General features: G+C 38.7%; 1 protein-coding gene across 1 annotated transcript in view; it reads right to left on the bottom strand.

Moving 5' to 3' along the window:
- The window catches only part of hcrtr2 (hypocretin (orexin) receptor 2), a 30,003-nt gene extending 16,812 nt beyond the window's left edge, over window positions 1-13,191 (bottom strand). Inside the window, exon 1 of the mRNA XM_073482607.1 lies at window positions 12,975-13,191. Coding sequence (XP_073338708.1) covers window positions 12,975-13,191 — 217 coding nt within the window. The remainder of the gene's footprint in view (window positions 1-12,974) is intronic.
- Window positions 13,192-21,873: the final 8,682 nt, after the last annotated feature.

Below are 21,873 nucleotides of genomic sequence, written 5' to 3'. Positions count from 1 at the left end.
AGTGAGTCACACATTTCACTGCTCTGATTGATTACAGGTCTATTCAATTGCTTCCAGGCACGACGCACCTTGCTCATGAAAGTCAGGTCGAACTGTCAAACTATCGGTAGTGCTGACAAATATGAATGAAGATTCTGCTAGAGCACTGCCTATTTCAACCCTCACATGTTAGTGCTCTGTTTCGCTGTAATTTGAGAAACCTTTTTTAGCTGCTTGAAAACAGAGCAAGCACTGCCCAATTTGCATGTGTAACTGAGCGCTATGTCAAAAGTTTCACTGCTGTGACTGGTTGTAGGTGTATGCATGTGGAAAGTAAATGTTTAAGTAAGGGGGGATTATGTACAGTAAACATTTGCTTCCAAATCCGATTAACTGCTACAACTTGAAATCCAAGCCAATATGTTTTTTTGGGGGTTTTTTGTTTTTTACTGTTATTCCATTTAAATTTTTAGAATAAGTACTTTAGGTGGTTTTGCTAAAGTTGTCTACAGAGGGAACAGCACTGAAAAGTCACTAAAGCTAAGGTGTGGAGGATTTGCAGTATTGAGGATCAGGGGTGGGCAATGTGGAAAATCACCTCACCGCCTGATGGGTAGAAGACCAGAGTGGGTCCCAGGTGTTGCAGCATGCAAGAGACATGGGAGATTAAAGCTTTCTACCCTTACGTGAGTGTATTTCTCTACCACTCCTGTACCCGTATGCTGAATAATATATGTTTCGGATAATATCTCACACTCCCCCATACAGCTGTCTTCAAGGGCAGTGCTCCATTTGACTGGGCCCATATGTTGCTTTGTAGCAGCAAGTAGGGAAACATACTTTCTGTATAGAGTGCAGGCTTCATGTGAAGTCGAGGCTATGAAGCTCAATGTTTAATGAAAAGCAGCTGATGGTTAAGGTGCTGTGGTAAACTTCAATTTCATCCTGACAAATCAGTATTCTGGGTGAAGGCATAATTTGCTATTATACAACACAGAGTTGCATTATGAAATTAAAGTTTGTAGCTCCTTCATACTACACAAACATAGAGGATATGTACAGTTATTTTTAAACATATATGCATGAACACGTGTACACCCAGGAAATAATTCAGTAGTCCACTTTTGAAATTTGTGTCAAATACTGTCGATCAACTTTGACTGTGTTTGAGCACCAAGCATCAATATGAAATATGTGTTTTATTCTGTATTCTTAACAACGCTGTTGGTACATTTTACTTGCTGTACAAGCCATCAATTTAAGTAGGCAACTATTACTGTATTGAAATGAAGAGGGAACCATGTAACCTGACTCGCCAGATGGTATGTTACACAGAGTCATCTGTTTATCCATCTGCATAATAATCCATCATGCTTTGGATCACACCTAATGTTGAAATTGGGCCTTGTCAATTGGACATGAACAATATACATCAATTCGTCACCTATATAACACAAAATTCATCTGGCTCTGTTCTTCAAAGATGATTGAGGAGCAAATTCAGGTCTGACTGCTACTTTACTAGGTCATCAAACATAAACCAATGATGATACAGATGAAGCGTCTGTGCACGACCACAGTCCTCATCAGAGATTGTCGTCAAGTCTGCGAAGGCATGGGAGCACAAGGCTAACATGAGCCACTGAAAGACAGGCCTAAAGACTACATTAACAAAATGCATAGTGTTACCTCTACAGCCGGTACGTTTAAATATTTCTGTATCATAATGTGGTTGAATATTTTTTTCCAGCCTACATGATTCAAGTAACGTCATAATAAAGTGATTGTTTTACCCATTCATAAAAAAGTTTTACATCGTTGCGTCTGCAATGAATTATTGGTAATTAAATCAGTGAAGTCTGGTGAAGTCTGCCCAAGCAGACTCTTGAGGGCCCTTGTGGACGGGATGATGTGGGTTTGGTCAGCCCTCAGCACTCCAGTCCATTTATTAGTAGGTGAAGCAGAGGAGCAGAGAGTACTGATGCTCTGTCCATTATGTGACAGTCAATGGACTCCTTGGTGAACAGCTAGGTGAGTCAGACAGGAAAGGAGTCCTCTGTGCATTCAGTGCTCTCTCTTTGGTGTTGGCTGCTGTCAGATTAAAGTGTATTTCTCATGTGTACTTTTTTCTTTATCAAACCAATCCTGAACATCTTTTCAGAGTGGCAAGGTGCATTATCCTGCTGAAAGAGGCCACTGCCATCAGGGAAAACTGTTGCCATGAAGGGGTGTACTTGTTCTAGCTGGCTAGCTAAACTGAGGAAGCTAAGAAAACATAAATAACAATGTCACAGTGGCCAGCAGCAAAGAAACACCACTGCCACTAATTTAACAGCGTCTGGAGACATTGGGGGACACTACTTAATTCCTCAATTGCTATTCATCTATTACCTGCATCGTTTTTTTTTTTTTTTTTAGCAATTAACAGTTTGCTACAGGGATCTTCAACGAGAAGGCCAGCCCTTCACTCCTCAAATTGATCAATGAGCTTTGGGCACCCAGGACCCTGTTGCCGGTTCACTGGTTATCCGTCCTTGGACCACGTTTGGTGGGTTCTAAGAGCTGCTGATCAGCCCTGTGAACATCATTTTTTTAAGCAATTTATACAGTAATATTTAGCAATTCAGTCTTTTGGACCAATTGTATTTGTTTACGATTAATGGAAACAGTTGACTTATACAAAGGAGATTCTGATTCTGCAGTGACGGACAAATGTTATTCAAAAATAAAAAGAGTGACAATAAGAACATCTTAGCCAATCAACACAGTTGTCTGAATCAATTAGTCAATGTTCGATCATTTTACCCAGTAAACTGCTGCAACATAAACAATAGTGGCTGCACATTCATCTTTTTGTACAATAAGAGTTACAGTAAGCTACTGACGCTGGATGCACATGTTTACTTTCTGCTGGGAGAAAGATATGAGTAAGCTCCTTATCCTCCCCAGTGTCTTACACACAGCTTCCCACGCTGCTACAGGAACAAAGGTGCTACAGGCACATTGAGAAAAAACTAAAGACAAACCAGACCACACATCATTTTTCACAACCGCAAATGAAGAGTGGCACGTTACAGTAAATCCCTGGAGCCCAGTTGGATCTACATTTATACAAGCCAGACACCGTTCAATCAGAATTAAGAATGAGAAAGCCTCCGGTTGGTGAACTGCTCTGTTTGTTGCTTTGATCTGTGTTTTGTATTTGTGTTATTTGGTCCTTGTTGTTCATGTGGTTTGCACTTCGTCAATATTTCCCTCTAAGAATGGGTTTTTGGATTCATTTCTGGAACAGACTTTTACACTGTAACTATAATGCAACAAAGGTGTAGGAGAAGGAACATGTGGCGTGAAAAACATTGGAATGGAAAGTAGAATATTTTGCCAAAACAAGCATCCTCAAAATTTTAATTTGAATTCATCGTGTGGTTTACAAGACCATAAAATGATCGTTTCAGCTTGTTGAGTTTTATTGTAATGTGTCAATGGCATTAAGTTTTACAGTCAGTAAGTATTTAAAGATGTCAAACACGTTTAACTAATGCTGTAGGTCATTTAGGTGTGCCATGTCCTCTGGTTTTGTATGGCTGCACTAATCCATCATTAATGTTATAAGTTACACCTGTGCTTTAGAGGTGATATAGAAGCTCAGTGTGGTTTTGGTGTTTTACAGTGTTTTTAATAACAGTAGTGCTGCCTCACACCTTAAAGTAGGCCCAGTAGTCTGGTCTTTTGCAGTGGCACTATGTTTATCTGCATTGTTTCCATCAAATAAATGCATTCATTGATAAGATAGATACAGCATATTATATTTTATGTATTATTATGTTTACTTATTGTGGGAGAAAAATCTACAGCCCAGAACTCTCTGGCCCCACAGGATAAGATTTCGTACGTACCCTGTATAAAGGTTAGGTCTGATAGGGTATGGATACCCTCATCGTAGTGACCTCTGATCTATGAGTTTATATCTCTCATGGTCTTTGCAAACTTAGCAGTTCGAAGCTGCTGTAAATATGTTTACAAACCAAGGCTATTGTTTATGTAAACTCATAGGATGTCCTTCGACCTATCTGCTGTAGTAGACTAACTGTCTCCCACGTTCCTGAGCTCAGAGGATATAACATGAAACTAGAGAAGGTTTGGGAGGATTGACTTGACAATGCTCTGTGCATACAATTGTGCTGTTATTTTGTTCCTCCATGGCCATGTTGTATGAACTACTGCATAGAAGGTCAACAGTGTCTCTGAGTCTTCTTCATCTCTCCTGAATGGTCAAGCGAGCTGAAATTCCACAACACTTATATCAGTCCATCAGCTTTGTTTTGCACTTGTTGAGGCATTTTGAACATTTAAGTGAAAGAAAAAAGTATGTGAATGCAGCTCAGCAAATACTAATAAAGGCCTTTTCATTTATTTAAGTAGACTGGTGTAATACCTGCTACATGTTTCCTTGATTTTTGGTATAGCCCCCTTGGCCAGCCCCCACTGCTGTGCACTTACATCACTTTTTGTATGATAATCCCTCTTTCCCATTAAGCAGACAAACAAACTCAACTGACCACTGTGTGATGCCTGAAAATCCTCAGACTTTGAAATGTAGCTCAGTGAGATCTATGTACAGTTTATGCGCATAACTTGAGACCAGCAAAGTGATGTTACACTAAACATGACAGTAGAAACGCTCCACCAGCAACAATAAACCTTTCTGTTATGTGCCTCTGGCCTTCATAATTAAAGCTGAGAATTATAGAAGTTCATTAAATAATAATAAAGTAGTATAATTTATCATTGGTATCATTTATGATTGATGGATGGAAGGAATTTGGTATTTAACTGGATTGGAACTGGCTTACAGTGATCTGTAATTTAAAACAAATGCTAACTAGGGGCGTAAAGTGGGGGGGCTAATGGCACCTTTCCTACTTCCTACCTCCCTTGTACACACCCTTGTACCTCCCTTCAGTTTGATCTCAGAACTGAACACCTGTAAAGTTTTGTGACTGTATCGTGCACAGGTGTGACACTAATACGCTGATAAAAATCTGCCCACAGACTGACAGACAGACATACAGACACCCAGCAACATACTCAGTATTGCTTCTGTGGTATTTCTAGCTACAAAAGATGCCTCCAGGACCACACTTTGTTTTGATCACACACACACTCACACACACACAATCACACACACACACACACACACACACACACAAAGTGAAATCAACCAAAGTAGTAATTGGTTTCAGTTCTAGTTTAAGTTAAATTCTTGAAAAACTTTTACTCTGAAAGTTTTGAGCTGAAAAGCCAAATCAAAATTGACTTTAAGAAAAGTTTTGTTTGTCTCCAGAGAGGTTTCTTATAGTTTGTTTTATCAGGAAGTTGTGTGCTTGATTAGTCAATATATAAATATATATGAGTAAAAAAAAAAACCTTCACCTTCGTCACTTCTGTTAAGCCTGAGGCAGCCTATTGAAATCTCTGGGTGAACTCTTTATGAATGTGTTTGTGCAGACGATTGCACAACAACTCCTTCTCATTTTTAGATTTCATTGATACCCTCTAGAGAAGACTTCTTACACAGTATACACAAAAAGGTGTTCTCTTTCTTTAAAGTGTAAAGGCATTTTAAGGACTCCTCCTGCACTCTGGGTGAACAAAAATATTTTATTCCATTAAGTTTTGTGTTCTGCTGTGATCAACAGGTCAACCCTTCCCATCAGCTGCTCTTTCTGCTGCCAAAGGCTTATACATAACTTGTTGTCCTCTGCCTCCGTCGTAACAGCAGATACCGGAGGAGTTGATAGATCTCCTATGACCAGTCTTTGTCCTGCATCTTTAATCAAGTTCCCATCAATGTTACATCCTTCTCCGCTTATATCCAATCATGTCAAACCACTGAGGAAAATTACACACTCAAAACCAATTTATTTCAAGTACAGGACAAGCATAGTGGAGAGACTTTTACAGGAACTGCATCAAAGGCTCCAGTTTTTTTTTCAACAAATGCCAAAGGATGTGTCCTGATCTGAACTTTCCCAAGCCTTTCTAAACAAAGACAAGTTTTTTTGGAATGAAAATCTCTGTTTTTTGTTTTCTTTGCATTTCTGATCTTTTTGATAATAACTTTACTATCGAGGTTAGCCAGTCGTGCTAGCATAGCAGGCTAATTAGATGAAGGAAAGTATTTTCAGGTTTATGAACAATGGGGGCAAAGCTTTACTTACACTGAGTATGAAAAGAGCCATGGTAACTTGACGTTAGCAATGGTTTATCAAAAGTATCACTGTACACAAAAACAACAGGCAAACACCAGTAAAAATATACACAAAAGTATCGCCAATTACTTAGGGATGAAAAAGCACTCTAAGATGGTCATAAGGTTGGAGACGAAGGTAACTTTACTGTATCCCTATGTTTAAGTGATGCTAATAAAATAGCCATGACAGTTTCTCATAAAGCAGCTAGTGCTCACTACGAGCTAACGATGGGACTGTTTCATCCACTTTGGAGCCCACGTCAACTGACTCTACAGTAGTCACAGGTATGCTATGTAGGGGCTTCGATCGGTTGACAAAAACTCTAATATCTCCCCTTCTCAGGCGTGATGATATGACGTCTGCTGAAGTTAAGTCTGCTGGCTTGTCAATACTTTGAGTAGTGCTTAAACATTGTTGGTAGGGGAAACTTAAGTAGAAGATATCTAAAAAGTGACAGGCGTTAGTGGTTTCCATGCCAGTCAGCTGCCTGATCGGTGTGGTGGATGTGCAACTATCACCACAGATGAGAAAGATGTCAGATGTCTCACTCTTCCTCAGTCTGGAAAAAACATGTCTAATTCAGAATTTTATTGATTAAGATTTTTTTAAAACAAGTTTAATGTCTTCTGGGTGAAGTTTATGATCTGCTGCTTTTAAGCTACTGTTCCCTGCTTTTCCGGTGCCTTTGTGGCGACGAACGTCACACACAAGGAAAAAAACCACAGCGAGGCAAACTCTTCTCCTTGCAATGTGAAAAACACCTACTTCAAGCAGGTCCACCCACATATACCCGATAATTAGGCGGCTTAAGTACAAATCGAATTCTTGTGCCGTGCTACTTTATGCTAATGCAGACCAATCCTTCATGTTTCATTCAAGCTTCACATTAATGAACTGCCTGTCAACTGTGAGGACAAATGGGACCCCTTTCAAACAGCATCACAATGGACAAAAATAGGCACTGCATGTAAGGAAGAGTGCTTTAGAGTGCTGGCACACATGACATGACATTTATTATAGTGGAAATATAATCAATACCCCAGCATGGCTATAAAATAGAGTTTCTAACACGCAGCAGGTGGTGCGTTGCCAGTATCAGAAATGAGCCAAATGTACTGTTGGATATCAATAGTACTGATATTCTTTAATATTCATGCATCTTATGGACACACATGGGCCGACAGTTTTTTATAAAATCAATTAGATGGTCATAAAATGCATTCACATGTGAGTTGCTGGCCGTCCTCAGCCTTTGAATTTGTTTTCACCCGACATGTCGGTCAAATACAGCAGACATTCATCATGCATTACTTTCTTCATACGTTGTATTGTATTAAGGTTATGTTCAATCTTTTGACATCCTGTTTTCTATGGCTCTTAAGAGGCACCACTTGTAGTCAAGTTAAAGCTTGTAAGTTTTTATGATGCTTTTATGTTGATTGTTTCGCTCCTGTACTAAGTGGGTGTCGTTTTTGTACAATTTGTCAGAATCAGAATCAGAATCAGCTTTATTGGCCAAGTATGTGTACACAAACAAGGAAATTAGACTTCGGTTAGGTTTGCTCTCAATGTACAGGTCATTGTTTTTATAGTTTTACTAGCTACAGTTTTACAATACGTGTGTTGATTAAGTAGTTTCCCATACTCTTTAGGTATGTAAATGTTGACGGCTTACATAATAATTACATTATTATTCCTATTAGAGCTACTGTAACATTGTTATATTATGTTTGGCTCTATTGATTCTTTTACTGTTCTGCTTTTGTGTCAATGTCTTTTACCACATTATTATTATTAGAATTATTATTATTATTATTAGAATTATCCAATTGTATTGCAATTTTAACCAATCTTATGTTAAAATGGTCAAACGAAATGCAAATTAATGTTAATTCCACCCACCACTGTTATCTGATTATAATAAGCTGGTTCATCGAGATCGAAACAGCTGGTGGCAGTAATTTTCCCCCACTTAAGGGCTTTTTCAATTTGCACATAAAAACAGGAGGATGAAGTCGCATTCATATCAATATTCCACTCACTCCACTCTTTATACTTCCATAATTGGCTGTGGTCTCTGCATCTTGAATGTAATCATGATAAGCTGCCTTGTGAGACAGGTTATTATAAATCGTGTTAGATTCAGTGATGCCGGTTAACTAGGAGAGTTCTCTGTCACATGCCGTCAGGTTTTAGACTGTGTCTTTATAGGCCAGGGGAATGACGCTTGTTTAAGATACAAGGTTGTGCTCACATGCTGCATTTTAATTCTAAGTGCTTGTACTTTTACATTTAAGCACCTTTGCAGCACTTTAGATCACTTCTCTTCATAAAAAACGATCTATATGTTGATGAAGGTTCTAAGTCATCCAGGTCATTGTAATTCTAAGTGCTGTATCATAGGCAACTGGACGTTTCATCTCTCATCCAAGAGGCCTCTTCAGGTCTAACTAACTGGAGGGGAGTTGCAGGGTTTTACACTTTGTGTGGGGGTGTCCTTATAGAGTCATTAAGGACAGATGTGGTTGTTAAGCTTAACAGCCATTCACACCTGGGCTCACCTAGCCCTAGCAACCCACATGAAGGCCGGTTGGGTCAACAACCCACAAGTGGCCCTAACGACTCTGAAACTCAGAGTCCACACCTGTCCTTAACAACTCTGTAAGGAGCGTAAAGCCTGCAACTCGACTCCAGTTAGGTAGAACTGAAGAAGCCTCTTGGATGAGAGGCTAAACATCTTCAAGAAACTGAGACAAGTCCAGTTGCCTACCATATAGCACTTTGAATAACTATAGAATTGGTTTCAACTAGCAAAAATTCAAGCCTGTAATAGTTTAATTCTCAACTGAAGTGTGTTCAAGTGTTAATTATTGACAACATTTTACTGAACACATGCATTTAATCTCATATTACAAAAAGAATATGAATTATTACACATTAGTCAAGTTTACTTGTACACATTAGCATATTGTGTGTGTCAGTCAGCTGGGAACAAGTTATCGTTTCAAAAGGCTGTTTGATTTCAACACAACATAAGAGGAAATCCTCCTTCAGCAAGCAGGATTTCAGATGTTTGTGCACACAAACAGAATGAATCAAGGTCTAGAGTCTAAGTATGAACTCATTACAATCAGGGAAATAATTGACTTTTATCAACTTCAGGCTCTCGTTGGTGTTCTGTGGCCTGTGGGTACCCACCACAGCAACAGTTATGTACACCTACTTCAAAGTCTAATCCCTCTTTGATCTTGTTTATTCGGTCATAATTAAATGGATGCAATTTAGATCTAAACCCAAAACAAACCCAAATGCATGAATCTGATGCTGACACATGCTGCTGGATGGTGATGTCACTGATGTCAAATTGCACCAAGTGGTCACTGGCCAGTGGCGAAAGGCAGTTTTAGAAGTATACCTTAAACATAAAATTAATAAATCAAGAAATAAAGTAACTTGTTACCTAGAGTATCATGCTGAGATTGTCATGGGGTTCACCAGAGGAACCTAATTAGAAGCCAGTAGAAGCTTTTGCTACTCTGTCAGGGCTTCTCATCCAAGAAACTTGTGTTTTCTTGGATCAAAGACCCCAACTGGCATCTAATTGGCCACCTATGTTGCCCCGTACCAGAAGAGCACAAAAGTAATAGGTTGGGCATTATTAAAACTCAGTTAACAGATTTTTAAGACATTTGCAGGCAGCAGAAAAAAGCCTTATACACAACACTTACATATTATCACCTTACATAATCTGATAGTCATGCACAGCCCTGGTAATTTAATCTAAATCTTAAACGCGCCGAGTTCGGTACTCAAGTTTGCAGTGGCGTTTCTATCATCCTCTCATTTCTTTGAGTTGAACACCAGGGGCGTATCTATGTAATTATGGACACAAAAACAGGGCTCCTGCAAATAATGAGAGTGAACAAAAACAGTAAAGTTGTAGGCTGTGGAAAACAATGAGCTGAAAGATGCTAGAATGCTTAACAGAGCTGGATGATAATTTCTTTGTCATAAATTCCACTGGATTACTTTTTTAAAAACACATTACAATGTTGATACAGACAGTGAACATAAAACGTATTTCATGTTGTCAATAGTGTGTATTTAAGGGGCCCAATGACTTGCTTCAAACCTGGCTGTGTTAAAGAGGTTTATGAGAGTTTAACCTTGTTCAATAAAGGTCATCTTGAAAATCTCACAGCATCTCTGCTTTCAGTTTTAAATCAGTTGTGTGATTTTCTTTCAGTGACAGTAATGCAGTTTACCGCAGGTGAGGAAGCTGCTGCAACAAGCAATAGACAAAAAGTCTGGGCATAAAAGGCAAAGAAAGATAAGCTGAGATGATTTTAAAAGCCTTTCATGTTGCTTTGCAATTGTTTCCGCTGTGCTTTCTTATTGAAGGAGACAATTAAGGTTTAATGAGTACCTGCCAGTTCTGGCTCTGAAACTAATGCCTCCCCTGATGAAATATGCCAGTCCTCCCACCAATACCCCCTGGATTTGTAGACAAACAGATGGAAATTTATCTGGAAAATAAAAGTATGAGGTGTCCGCTGGACAATCTGTGCATAGTTCAAGGACTGTGGGAGCAATTAAATCCAACATCCTCGGCACAGACAGGACTGCATGGTGAGTAAAACACATCATTAGTCATATTTTTCTCTTTATCTGTGGAAGAGAGCAGAAAAACTGTTGTCTTTGCTGTCTATTTGCAGCGTTCACACTGTCTAATTGGCAGGCCTGCAGTTTATTTTTTGCTCAATTTGTTTTTAGAGCCAAGTGCGGGACCTATCACCCGCTGACTTTACAGAGTTGGTATAAAACAATGATTAGTTCGGAAACGGTGCAGTGATCGGTGGTAGTGCCTGATTACTGCAATCACAACTGTGCATGCCCAACGTTGCTCACAGTCTATCTGCACATTAGAACCAGCCAGACTGAGGTGTATGGCAGAATGAATTATTGCTGTGAGTTGTCTGCAACATTCAACATATACCTTTATCTGCAAGCTTTTCTCACACCTGTCCATAGCAGTCACTTCATGTACAGTGATAAAAGGTATTTAGATATGTGCAATCAAACCAAACTGAATTATGCATGAGATTAGGGGATTAGGGATGCACAAACTTGTTTTTTCTTCCCAGTAATTACCTGCTTGTCATGGCCGATATAAGATTTTACATTTTTGTATTTCAGAATAAAGTTCCAGACTGGTAGTTTATGCACACCTGAGGGTAAGGGTTAGGATTAATAAGATTTGTTGTGTTCAAACTTGAAGACTTCTTCCCTCCTGCAGTGCGGCACAGGTACTGCAAATAACATCCAGTTGTCTTCCTCTAAAACTATAAAATGTCCACACTGCATGGCTCTACACGGGTGCTTTAGTTCAGCAGCATTAGTACAACAGCAGCGCGCTGCTTTTCCTTTTCTTCCTTCTCTTCTTCTGCTCTGTGTTTATTGACAGATTGCAGACCAACTTCAGAGGAGCATGCTGACAACTACTGTATCGAGCTGTGTAGATTCTACGCTTGTTGAGTCAATGAAAGCAATTTGGCTTCAAATTATTGGCTTCATTTATCCACTATACTTTCACTAATACGATATATAGCTGATAACATAAATATTGGGCCAATAGTTTTTACTGGACATTACATTGTAGTTAGAATCATTGAATGGGGGTTTGCTGCTAAAAACATGAGTGAATAGAGGAGATAAAATTAGGGAAATATGTTGTAATATTTACAGACTGTGTAATGACTAAATAGGATAACACAACACTGAATTAAACAACAATATTTCTTGCATTGTTTAACTTCTGTGTACTCAGGACTCCTCAGACTCACAAGCTGATGAGCAGTACTGCAATACATCTTGAGAGATCATAAAAATCTACTATCTGCAGCTTTAAGCCAGCGTCCTTTTTCTCTAAGTGGATGGAGACACACTTGGTCTGCTTTGGTTTGCTGAGACGGTTATAACCAAAATGTTATGCTAGTGACGATAGAAAAAAAAAAGTTCAAGTGAATAGAAAATCGCATCAGATGATAAAAGAGGGAGAAATCAGACAACAATAATTGGCACAAAACATAATTGAGAGTTGAGGTTGAAGCTACAAATGGGATATAAGCAGTTTGACACTGACATCTTTGACCACATTCACCAGTAAAGCAAACACAATGCTACTATATTTGAAGTAGAGGCAATAAAAATGAAGAGAACTTCAAGAAACTCTTTGAGTCTCCCTTGCTCCTGCTCACAGCATGTTTCTCATCATCTCTGACTGAGTGATTTTCACAGACGCGCTAAGAATATGGTGGAGATCAGATCAAAAATAATCGAGGAAAAAAACATTTCCAAAAATGTGTAGCTGTGAATGCGATATCAATCGTTTTCCCAGATTCCATGCTGCGCTCACAGTGTGCCATAAGTGATACCATCTTCTACAATCTTTCACTTCAAACACATCTGTGGGAGCCCAATTGTGATCAATCCGAGCTGCGCTTTGCCGCACTGAGGGACGCGCTCTGTGCCCCATCCTCTCCATCAGCAGACGCGCCGCTGCGATTCCACTGAACATCAAAGGATAAACTGGACTATTTTACATTTTTTGTCATCACCGTGGCACTTGGTTCTCTTTTGCTCTTAGCAATAATTTCATCTCATGTTCGGAAAAGTTGTCCAAAGTGCTGGATGATTTTTACGCACGGATGAGAAAGGACTTACACCAAAGACTCAACTTACCCAGCGAGTTTCCGATGAGTGAAACGAAGAATACTATGATGTAAGCCACAATGAGAACCCATTCATACTGCTTGGGGTGTAAGTACTCTCTCCAGATGTATCTCAGAAGTTCCTCGTCCTCATCCACAGTGGAGTGCGGGTGTAACTCCGTACTGTTGGCCACATGTGCAGGAGACAAACACTCCTCGCAGTCCAGATTCCCAGTGATCCCGGACATCCTCCCAGATGTGTGTGTGTCTGTTGTAATTCCTCGCTGCTTTCTGTGCGTCTGCAGTGACCGCAGGTTGTTACGCAGACTGCCAGTGAGGACGCGGCACTGTAGCGCGATAACAACGCGCTTCCCAGACCTCGTCAGTGTGACGCTGATTTCTCCTCTGCCTCCATGCGCGACCACAGCGAGGTCAGACACCGACAAACACAGATTACTGTAGCGAGCAAGAGCTACTTGAAGAGGTGGGGAAAGGGAGGGGAGGGGATGGGTACAGCCTGAGTGAGAGATCAGTGGGGAAAAACTCATTGTCCTGGTCTTGGTTGTGTCCATTTCACTAAACAGGCTACTAATACTGAATTTTAATCTACATTTTGATTACAAAGATAAACACCTAATACAAACATACAAATATACTTGCTCAGGAGATCATTGTGTCGGTACTCTGCCCATGGACACTGAGATGACACATGGATGCTGAGGGGGCTGCAGCACCCACTGAAAAGCAATTTATTTTACACGTGGAAAGAAATGATTTCATGTATAACATATGCCGAATTTACAAGAAGGTCCAAATGTATTAAGAATTTCTCAGAGACAGCATTTCACAAAGCTTAAATTCCTCCTCACACAACCACTCACAAAATTACTAGATTTCGTAAGGGAGTCTGGGGAATTTCTCTCCCTCTTCATCCCCTTGCTGTTGGTGACCGCAGTTGCTGTGACCTGTAGTATGCTGGTGTTCAAATATGCTGTCTGCTGTAATGTAACATTATCAAATTGTTGTACATTTTTGTTAATAACTGTTAGATATAAGTTATTCTGGCCATTCAAATTAATACTAAATACATGAATGTTGCACACAATTTACTATGAAGTCAGCACCCCCAGCTGTGACTGACTTCCAAGTCCCTGTTTCTGCCTTCAACTTAAAAGGTTCAGATTCCTGTCCTTATCTTAAAACATTCAAAACAGTTCTTAGATTAAATAATAGGCCCCTGTTTATTCTTTTTTGAGTGTGCATGGTCCATTATCTCTGTGAAGCCCCAGCCCTGTGGCTGCACATCCAATTATTATACGTTCTATAAAGTCCTTCAGCCAGTGATTCAAACAAAAACAGTTTAAATTCCTTGTTTTCCAATTCATTAGGAGGATCTTTCTTGAAGAAAGGAAAGCCAACACATTATTACTCTCGATTTCACACAATCCACTTTAACTCCCAACAAACAGCCTTCTGGGCATTGTGGTACCTCCTTATTTAATATTAAACATTACATTTTTCAGACTCTTTCTCGAAATGTTATTATTTTTCAGGTTCATAATTTTATTTTGGGTTATGACTAGAATATGTTTACATGCTTTAGTGCTCAAAAAACACATCAGTTTTCTCACTCTGTCCAGTGCTCCTGTCTCTTTAAGGCCCCCCTCTGGAATACCAAGTCTGCTCTGATTGGTCAGCGTACACATGCCTGAGCCAGCACTGCTAACAACAACAGAGCAGCTGTGCTAAAATAATTCTTAGGTGCCAAACTACATGCTAGGCATACATTATGCAAATGTGTATCATTGTGATGTAGTGTGATGTCACAAAGTCACGGAAATAAAGGCAGGACTTCTGAAGAGGCGTTTCAGGAGCAGTGTTTTCTATGGGAGAGAGGAGTTTCTGTTGGTGCGGACTTTGACCCTTTTAACTTTCAAGACATTTTACATACACAAGATCCAAAATAAAACACTGAAGAAAAGAAACAAACACGAAAAAGCATAACAGGGCTCCTTTAACTGTCCATGTTACTACAGAACAAGAGACATATGAGTCTATACAGTTTGGATACTGTGCTGTTATTTATTACAATCCATATCAGTTAATTATCTATATCTTTATCTGAGGCCAGTGTGGTTCCTTGAGATATGAGTTTCTCCAATATATTAGGCTCAATTTATAATAACTATTCAAATCCTTCTATAGGGCCATTACGTGTGATGAACAAGTTCATGTCAATGAATGGAGTCGGCCTGACTGGATATTGACTCGCAGCTGCTATTTCTATTTTAAATTCAGTGCAGAACTCCACAAGGAGCCTCTGAACAAGGAACTGATGCATAAATAATCCAAGGACAACTTGAGACAATTGCACATATGCCATTAACCTGCATGATCAAATTGCACAAGCTGCAGACACTCTCTATTTTTGCACTTCATTGAAATAAATTGGTTAATCTACCTCAGAATGTGGGCAAAATGGTGTGATATCGACAGACTGCCGTATATTGACTAAAAGCTGAGAGGCATATCAAGACAAGGGCTTATACAAAATGAGGTATACTGCTTTAGTTTCAATCATGTCATTGAGAGTCATTATTTTCACTTCCTCGGTGTGTTCATGTCACAAGGTGAGGGATAATTGTGCAATGTTACGCTATTAATAATCTGCATATTAAATATATTTCAGGGTCTGGTTATTTGACAGAGAAAAGTGAGATCTGTCTGGATCTGTGGAGGCAGAATTTCTGAACAATGTCATTTGTGTCATTGACAACAGCATGGTGTCAGAGAGAAAAAAAAGACCAAACAAAACTGCACAAATGGCTGCTGAGAGTTGAGGTCAAGATGGATCAAAGCACAACCTCGAAGGGAAAAAGTCGTTCATCCGCACATGGTGTCATATTTTGTTGTGGTGTTGGTTTCGAACACTTTTGTCTGATGCATCCCATGGAGCCCATCAGATGATGTTCCCACTATCATGTTCCCAGAGTGTTGTTCTGACTATTTGAAACTAATTATTTATTATAATACAAGAAAAGTGGATATTATTGAAGTGTTGTGGTGGAACATGATTCGTAAATATATTCACAGCAAACTGATTTGTAGATATGTTTTTGTTATAGACGTGTTTTGTTTTTCTGTCGTTAATTTTTTCAGACTGAATGTTTCCCCCCTTGATTCTTCTGACTGTAACTAGTTTTCAGTGTGAGAAGACAGCAGGTGTTTCTTTTGTAGCCTACCGCTGTCTTGTTTACTTGGTTTCTTGTTTCTAAATCAGTGGAATCACATTAGTTATGCTCTCTCACCCTGGATTATTAACATACTTCCATGTTAGACAAAGTGGAGGATTCTCAGAGAGTTGTTCATTTTAAAAAAAAATTTCAAGCGCGTCATAATGAGCAGGCATTGTCTTATTGTTTACTATTAGCAGAAACTGAACATTTCAAATATTACCTTTAGCTATATAATTCAAATTCTCTGCTTGGTTTGCCAACTAGTTTCTATGCCTTTTCCATCGCAACACTTAGTGTTAAAGGAAAAGTGACATTTTTGCCAGTGGCTAAATGAGAAGCTCGATAACACTCTCATGTCAATATGAAAATGAAGTCATGGATCAAACAAATGTATAAATAATAAAATGTTAATTAGTTATTTTTAGAGATGCTGGAAGGCACCACTAAAGCTTAGTTTAAAGCTGGCTGCTGGCTGTAGCTTCTTATTTAACAAACAAAAATGAAAGTGGTATCAATCTTCTGATGCAACGCTTGTCAAGTGTCATGGTAACTGTTTCCCCCAAAATGTCAAACTAATCCATTAATGAATCAACAAATAACACATTCATTCATTCATTCATTCATTCATTCATTCATTCATTCATTCATTCATTCATTCACTACACACAACAGTGTGTTTGCCCCTGCTTCATGCTTAGCTGATTGGCTGGTTGGCTAAGAAGCTTTATCAGTCTTCTCTTCGAATTATCAGCCGGAAGCAATTTTTTAAGTAAGTAATAGAAAAAAACAACGTTTATGAACCTTAGGTTAGATGGATATTTATTTATATTAAGACAAGGAGAAGATGACATCGTTATGAAAGCATATATCTAAATATTTTAGATAAATGTCACAGTTAAAGAAAATATATCAAGCCATCTTAATAGGTTTAACCTAAAAAAATGACTGTTGATGATTGCTTGGATTTTTCTAAATTACCCATCTATTCCACTTTTTAAACATACAAACCATAAATCCATTAAATACAGGTGTAATGTAATAAGAAATCCAATTAGATGTAGATTTTTTTTCAGGAGGAAATCATAAAGAAGACTGTAGTCCCTGCAGTTTGCCTTCACAATACCTCTTTTTAAGGTAAAGTAATACAAAGGCAGTGCAGTATCTGCATCATGATTTTTAAGCCATAGAAATTAGTAAAAGGGGCACTGTATAGTTATTCAAACTAAGAATATTTATTAGGTTATAATACAAACTCTGAAATAGTTATATTTTTCGTAACTGAATAAACAAGCTGTTCTCAGAGGAAAATTAGGTCCCCAGAACAGTTTGAAGCTAGACAGGTGGCAGAGTCCGCCACACATAAACAAAAATTTTAATATTTGTGTTGTCATTTTATTCAGTCATGAATACAAAGAGAGTTTGTTTATTTAGTTTGTTTAGGCATATACAATCTGCCAATTACTATTATAATTGTTTGTGACTAATTGCCTATTTGGAAAATTATACATATATGTTATGTGTTCTCTCCTTTGTCTTTTCATTTACATATACAGTATATATTCTTTATTTATACTCTTGGCTATTTCTGTGGATGTCATCATGGATGGTGGAGCGAATAGGCATAATTATACACCTTGATGTTTGAATGATATGTGGTTCATGTTCTGATTGTTGATGAGATTCCTGGGAGGCAGGCGGATGGAGTGGGTCGGTGGTGCTGGTGGTGCTGTTAATTTTTCAATTTCTTTATTTGCTTAGTTTTTGATTTTTGTGGGGTTTTTTCTTTCTTTTTTTTTAACTTTTTCTTTTCATTGATTCGTGTACAATTCTTGAATTCATCATGTAATTGACTAGTGGGTGGGGTTGGAGCATGTGGACAGGAGGATCTCAGGTGGGGGCACCGGTGTGTGCTGTGTAAATCTTTTGCAACTATAATCCTGCCTCCCCTTCTTTGAAAAATGCTCAATAAATAATTGATCTAAAAATAAAAAATGAAGATCTTTCTCTTCTGATTTCTTCCCCAAAACTACATAATGCACCTTTAAAGGATACATTTTTTATAAGTTACCTATAACGCATTTAGCTGGACAGTCAAAACAACCTTGAAGCCATTTTCCTCAGCTTCCTTTTTGAACACAGTTACTGCCTTTGTAGGGCAGAATGGGTTTGCTCTCAAAATGACCATCAGTTCAAAGGCCTATTGAATTTATCTATGGTAGGCTACGTAGTTGCCATGACACCACAGGCAGGTTTGTTTGTATGAGACGACCAGGTCCAGTATTGATTTCATCACCTTAGCTTTTCATCCTCATTTGAACACCTTGACAAGCTTGAGTTGTCTCTTAAACTTTGCCATCAATCTTGGACCTTTTCTGTTCTGTTTGTCTGACACACAAAAAAAAATTCTTGCTCATCGTTCATTCACATGTCTTTCGTACGTCAAACTGGCCGAATGAGGCGTCTTAAAAGTAAAGAGCAAAGTAAAGTGCTGCTCGTCTGTAGCACTGTTTTCATTGGACACAGCTGATAAAGGTAGTCAGTAAACCTCTTTCATGGAAATGTAAAATTGCCCCATTTATAATAATATAAATATAGCCTATCCCATATAAAGAATAGCTGTGATGGAAGATCCTCACAAATGTTATGTCACCTGGGCTCCATAATCCTTTGACTTTTCCAGTGTGTTTGCTACGGATCAAGTATCATGACTGGAATGAGATAACAGAAATTAGTTTAAATTAGTTTAAAGTCAGGTATTCATATTTTTAGTAAGTCCAGCATTAAAAGATCATCACAAATAAGCAGCACTCTGTTTCTATCTCTTAGAATAATGTCCTGAGGCCTTTAAATCCTGAATCAGCTCCCATGAAGCGAAGCAGTGAGACTTCAACACACACACTTATTATGAACAATAAAGAAATCCCCCAGAAGCCAGCTTTTCATTTATACCATTATTTCTTCTTATTTATTGACACCTAAAGAGTTGAGAGTGAACAAAATTGATACCAATTATCCAATCACAGCTATCCAGGACATGTATTATTATGGTCCCCACACAATAAACAGTGTCTGTGCATTTCAAATAACAAGTCTCTGGAAGGAGTGACAGGAAATAGCTCTTGCGGCTCCGTCAAGAGATTTGAGGAAACTCATTTTTTATTCCAGGAAACCTGGAGATGAAATCATGCTGCAGGTACTATGCTGGAAAAATCGTGAAATCACATCAGTGTTCCGGTTGAAAGATTTTTGTTTTCTTTCCCTTTAGCATGATTTTTCCTAAAGTACCCCTTGATTGTAACCATTTTTTTTTTGTTATACAGGCATTGATTTTTGTTCTTTAGGAGTCAATACCTTCCACACATAGAGAAGAGATGATAAAGTTTAAGGTTTTTCTAGGTAAATGTAAACGCTGCATCCCTTTATTGTCTTTCAGTGATAGAAAACTAAAAAAATAAACTGTCTGTTTGCTACAACTCTCAGCTCTGTATAAATTCCTCAGCATAATCGAGTCATCACAGTGTCGTCTTGCACACTTGATCACACTGCAGGCTCTGACGTAAAACTGCATGTATCTCACTGATCCTTGAATACACATGAACTTGCGCCTTCAGGCCTTTTTAATTTCATTAGAGAAAGTGTCAGAGCTGCTCAGTTTAGCCTCATCATTAACATCGATGTCACACATAATGAGCGCTGATACTATAATGTCTCCCTTATTGTAATTCAACACTCACCACGCAGACCATGCGTATGTGTCCCAGATATGAATCTATAGGGTTGATCCTTGATTTCATAATGACACATTTAACGATTACTTCTAGATATATAGACATCCCGGTCCAGATAGTAATAATACATTCAGCAATTAGTGATCCGTTGAGTTATTATCATCGGTCCATGCCCACTGCAGAGGCTCACACAGCCTTGTTTCTATTTTTATGAAGTTAACAGCATTCAGTTGTTGTTGAAAGAGTCTGAAATGTGAACATTCAATTCAATAATATGCTTATTACTAAGGCGATAGTTAAAGGTGGTGTTGTGATGTTTCAATTTTTTCACATTGACACACACGAGGGTCAGAATATTAGAAACATGTCTGAATGTAATGCAGATCAGTACATCACCAGCTCATTGCTAAAACAAAATTGAAATAAGACCTTTATGACAGGGGCGGCTGTAACTCAGGAGGTAGAGCGGGTCATCTAGTAACCGGAAAGTCATTGGTTCGAATCCCTGGCTCCCCCAGCTGCATGTCGAAGTGTCCTTGAGGAAGATACTGAACTCCAAATTGCTCCTGATGACCTTGCATGGCATCCTCTGCCATCGGTGTATGAATGTATGTGTGAATGGGTGAATATGACAAGTGTTGTAAAGTGCTTTGAGCGGTCAGTAGACTGGAAAAGCATTTGTGAAAGCACAACAGAGTAGATTTAATGGCTGAGCTGTTTTACTGGAACACATGAGATTGTACAGGTGCTAATAAAGCGGTCACTGAGTGTACATATTCTGTACAACTTCACCTATTGTAACCCAACATACATATAGTGAACGAGCTGCGTCTACATGTTCTACTTCATGGTCATATTTAATATTTCATAATTTAAATCAATATTTTCTGAGGAGCCATGATTCAAGCAGTTGTAATACGATGCGTGTGAAAACAATAGACCAGCCTTCAACCAGGAGGTGGAGCTACCGAGCACAATCCCATGTGGTCTGACACACTTGGAGCTTCAACTTCCGACACGTCAGTTTGGCTGTTTGAAGTAAATGATAATGTCACATCTGTGGTTGATTTGTCAGCTCCTTTTATGCACCGCTGTGAAACATTTTGTTGATTCACAACAACTCTGTGGGAGCTGTAATGTCAGACAAATACCAGACCAAATACGCTGTGTGCAAAAGGTCGTAGAGACTGGATGAATTGTTTGGGAGGAAAGGCAAAAAAACCCAACATTTGTATAAAATTCAAACTGTCAGTAAGTTTCAGGAGCACATTAGAAACAGAGCAAATGTGTGTAACTAATTCATGTTACTGAAAGAAATCTAAGATAATGAAAGAAAGATGATGTTTTGAGGGGAGAGAGCACAGCAATACGGAAACACACATATATTAACATATTCTGGAAAAAAAAACTGACAGTGACTGAACACAGCCTCTGAGACACACAGATATCAGTATGAAGACAGCAGATATAGTGCTGAAGTGACTCTGATCAGGATTAGGATGCCAGGGACAAGATGACATGCAGGCAGAGACGGGAGACGCTGTCAGAGTCGGGGGGGAATCAGCTGCAGGCTGAAATAACAAGTATATTAGATAATGTAGTATATACGGAATATTTTCACATCTTACTCACTGAATTGAGGATTTATTTTCACTATGTTAGTACGTCTTAGTTTGGTGAGACTTGATGTACCTTTTTTCTGTTTAGTATGAAAAATAGAGTATCTCCTTTCTTTGCATATTGTGAGTTTATTTTGTTTATTTATTGCCCTAAAAGCTAAGAGAGCTTGTGAAACGTAGCAAACGTACAAAGCGGTATTACGAGACATGACAGGCCAGGGCTAGCTGGTTAGCATACTAACTTCAGTAAACATCTCCACAACACAATACATAGACATCTTTGACATAACGGCAGCACTGTTCTTTCTTCACATTCTGCTGACTATGTTCATTTTTTTGAATGTTTT

This window comes from Pagrus major, chromosome 15 (assembly GCF_040436345.1).
Source record: "Pagrus major chromosome 15, Pma_NU_1.0".
Lineage (NCBI taxonomy): Eukaryota > Metazoa > Chordata > Actinopteri > Spariformes > Sparidae > Pagrus > Pagrus major.
The sequence above is the reverse complement of the archived record's forward strand: the minus strand, read 5'-3'. Positions and strand labels throughout refer to the sequence as shown.